The 2426-nt window shown below is 67.4% G+C and overlaps 1 protein-coding gene across 1 annotated transcript in view; it reads left to right on the top strand.

Annotated features, from left to right (window-relative positions):
* The window catches only part of SREBF1 (sterol regulatory element binding transcription factor 1), an 8709-nt gene that overhangs the window by 690 nt on the left and 5593 nt on the right, over nucleotides 1-2426 (top strand). The window contains exons 3-8 of the mRNA XM_010570598.1: nucleotides 35-175; nucleotides 257-475; nucleotides 562-676; nucleotides 780-991; nucleotides 1452-1656; nucleotides 2177-2361. Coding sequence (XP_010568900.1) covers nucleotides 35-175; nucleotides 257-475; nucleotides 562-676; nucleotides 780-991; nucleotides 1452-1656; nucleotides 2177-2361 — 1077 coding nt within the window. The remainder of the gene's footprint in view (nucleotides 1-34; nucleotides 176-256; nucleotides 476-561; nucleotides 677-779; nucleotides 992-1451; nucleotides 1657-2176; nucleotides 2362-2426) is intronic.

Raw genomic sequence — 2426 nt, 5'->3', positions numbered from 1 at the left:
CAGCCCTGCTGACCCCCCCCCCCCAACCCCCCAGGTCCTACTGCAGCCCCATTTCATCAAGGCTGACTCCCTGCTGCTGACGGCCGTCAAGACGGACGCCAGCAGTGCCAAGACCTCCAGTATCGCCTCCCTGGCCACCAGTGCCAGCGGCTCTGCCACCCCACTGCAGGTGCCGGTAGGTCCCACTGCCGGGGAGCTCTGAGGTGGTGGTGGGATGCTCCAGGACCCCCACCGACACTGTCCCGCATCCCCACAGGCTCTGGTGAGCGGAGGGACCATCCTGGCCACGGTGCCGCTGGTGGTGGACACAGAGAAGCTGCCCATCAACCGGCTGGCACCCAGCGGGAAGCCGCCACTGGTGCAGAGCCGGGGGGAGAAGCGCACGGCTCACAATGCCATCGAAAAACGCTACCGCTCCTCCATCAACGACAAGATCGTGGAGCTCAAGGACTTGGTGGTGGGCACCGAGGCCAAGGTGGGAGCCTAGGGGTGGTGGGGCAGGGGTGGGCAAGGGGGGGCTTTGCCCGGCATTTGGGCTGAGCCATCCCTGCCCGCCGGCAGCTCAATAAATCGGCGATCCTGAGGAAGGCGATCGAGTACATCCGCTTCCTGCAGCAGAGCAACCAGAAGCTGAAGCAGGAGAACCTCGCGCTGAAGATGGCCGTGCAGAAGAACCGTGAGTGGAAGGGCAGGTCTCGGGGTGGAGGGGTGCTCAGCCTTGGTGCTGGGGCTGCCGTACCCCCCCAGCACCGCTCAGCCCATTCTGCTCCCCCCCACAGAGTCCCTGAAGGACCTGGTGGCCTCCTGCAGTGGGGGGGCCAAGGCGGAGACCCCCATGGAGGTGGTGAAGGCGGAGGTGATGGAGATGCTGACGCCGCCGCCCTCGGACGTGGGCTCGCCGTCCCACAGCAGCCCGCTCTCGCTCAGCGGGGGTAGCAGCAACAGCAGCAGCGACTCGGAGCCTGACAGCCCCCTCTGCGACCATGGCAAGGTGGGGGGTGCTGGGGGGGGTTGGATCCCCCACCCTGAGTGGGGCAGGGCATCAGCTGCATCACGCCTGGGGTGCCAAGAGCAAGGCGCACCAGATGCCGGTGTAGGGAAAGGAGCTGAGAGCCCTGGTCTTGCTCTCTGAGGCTGCTCCTCACCCGATTTGGGGCTGGAGGGAGGGATGCGGGGGCTTTCTGGGGTGCAGGGGGCTGCTGGACCCCTGGCCCATGCCCATGCCCATGCCCCGTGCTCTGTACCCCAAAATGTGCTCTGTACCCCATGCCCATACCTTGCACTCCATGCCAATGCCCTGTATCCCATACCTGTGCCTCGTCACCATGCCCCATGCCCGTACCTGTGCCCCATGCCCTATATCCCATTCCTGTGCCCCATCACCATGCTCCATGTCCATGCCCGTGCCCCGCGCCCATGCCCCGGGGCTCAGAGCAGCTCTGCCCGCACAGGTGAAGCAGGAGCACCCGCCACCCTCGCCCAGCAGCCAGGGCATGCTGGACCGCTCCCGCATGGCCCTTTGCGCCTTCGTCTTCCTCTGTCTCTCCTTCAACCCCCTGGCCTCCCTCCTCCGGGGCTCCGGTGCCCCGGCCTTTGTGGGGAGCCCGGGCACCGCTGGCCCCAGCAGGAGCATCATGGCTGAGTCTGGCACCATGGGTAAGCTCTGGCATGGGGTGGGGGCTCTTGGGGTGGAGGCCACTGGGATGGAGGCTGTCGGGATAGGTGTGGGGTGGAGGCTGTCGGGGTGGGCAAGGGGCAAAGGCCATTGGGATGGAGGCTGTCGGGGTGGGCAAGGGCTAGAGCCTGTTGAGGTAAAGACCATTGGGGTGCTGGGTGTTTGGGTGGGTGTGTGGTAGGGGCTACCTGGGTTGAGGCTGTTGGGGTGGAGCCCACCAGGGTGGAGGTTTTCGGGATGGGCCTGGAGTGGAGGCCGTTGGAGCGGTGACCATCAGAGCGGAGGCGGTCACGGTGGACGTGGGGTGAAGGGCATCAGGAGGGGGGGTCTTGGGGTAGGTCTGGGATGGGAGACGATTGGGGTGGAGGATGCTGGCGTGGGGCAGAGGCCATTGGGTGGAGGCTGTTGGGGTGGGCACGGGGTGAAGACCACCGGGATGGAGACCCTGGGGTGGGCGCAGGGCGGAGGCGGCGGGGTGGCGCTGACCCCCTCCCCACGCAGAGGAGCCGTGGGGGTGGTCGCAGTGGCTGTGGCCCACCCTGGTCTTCTGGGCTCTGAACGCGGCGCTGGTGCTGGGGGCGGTGGTGCGGCTCTTCGTTTGCGGGGAGCCCGTCACCCGCCCCCACTCCGAGCCCTCCGTCCTCTTCTGGCGGCACCGCCGGCAGGCAGACCTCGACCTCGACCGGGTAAGCCCACCCTGCCCCACCCTGCATGATGGCACCTGCCCCACCCACCCTGGCCACGCCCCACT

This window comes from Haliaeetus leucocephalus, unplaced genomic scaffold (genome assembly GCF_000737465.1).
Source record: "Haliaeetus leucocephalus isolate CR32 unplaced genomic scaffold, Haliaeetus_leucocephalus-4.0 Scaffold295, whole genome shotgun sequence".
In the NCBI taxonomy this organism is placed as follows: Eukaryota; Metazoa; Chordata; class Aves; order Accipitriformes; family Accipitridae; genus Haliaeetus; species Haliaeetus leucocephalus.
The sequence above is the reverse complement of the archived record's forward strand: the minus strand, read 5'-3'. Positions and strand labels throughout refer to the sequence as shown.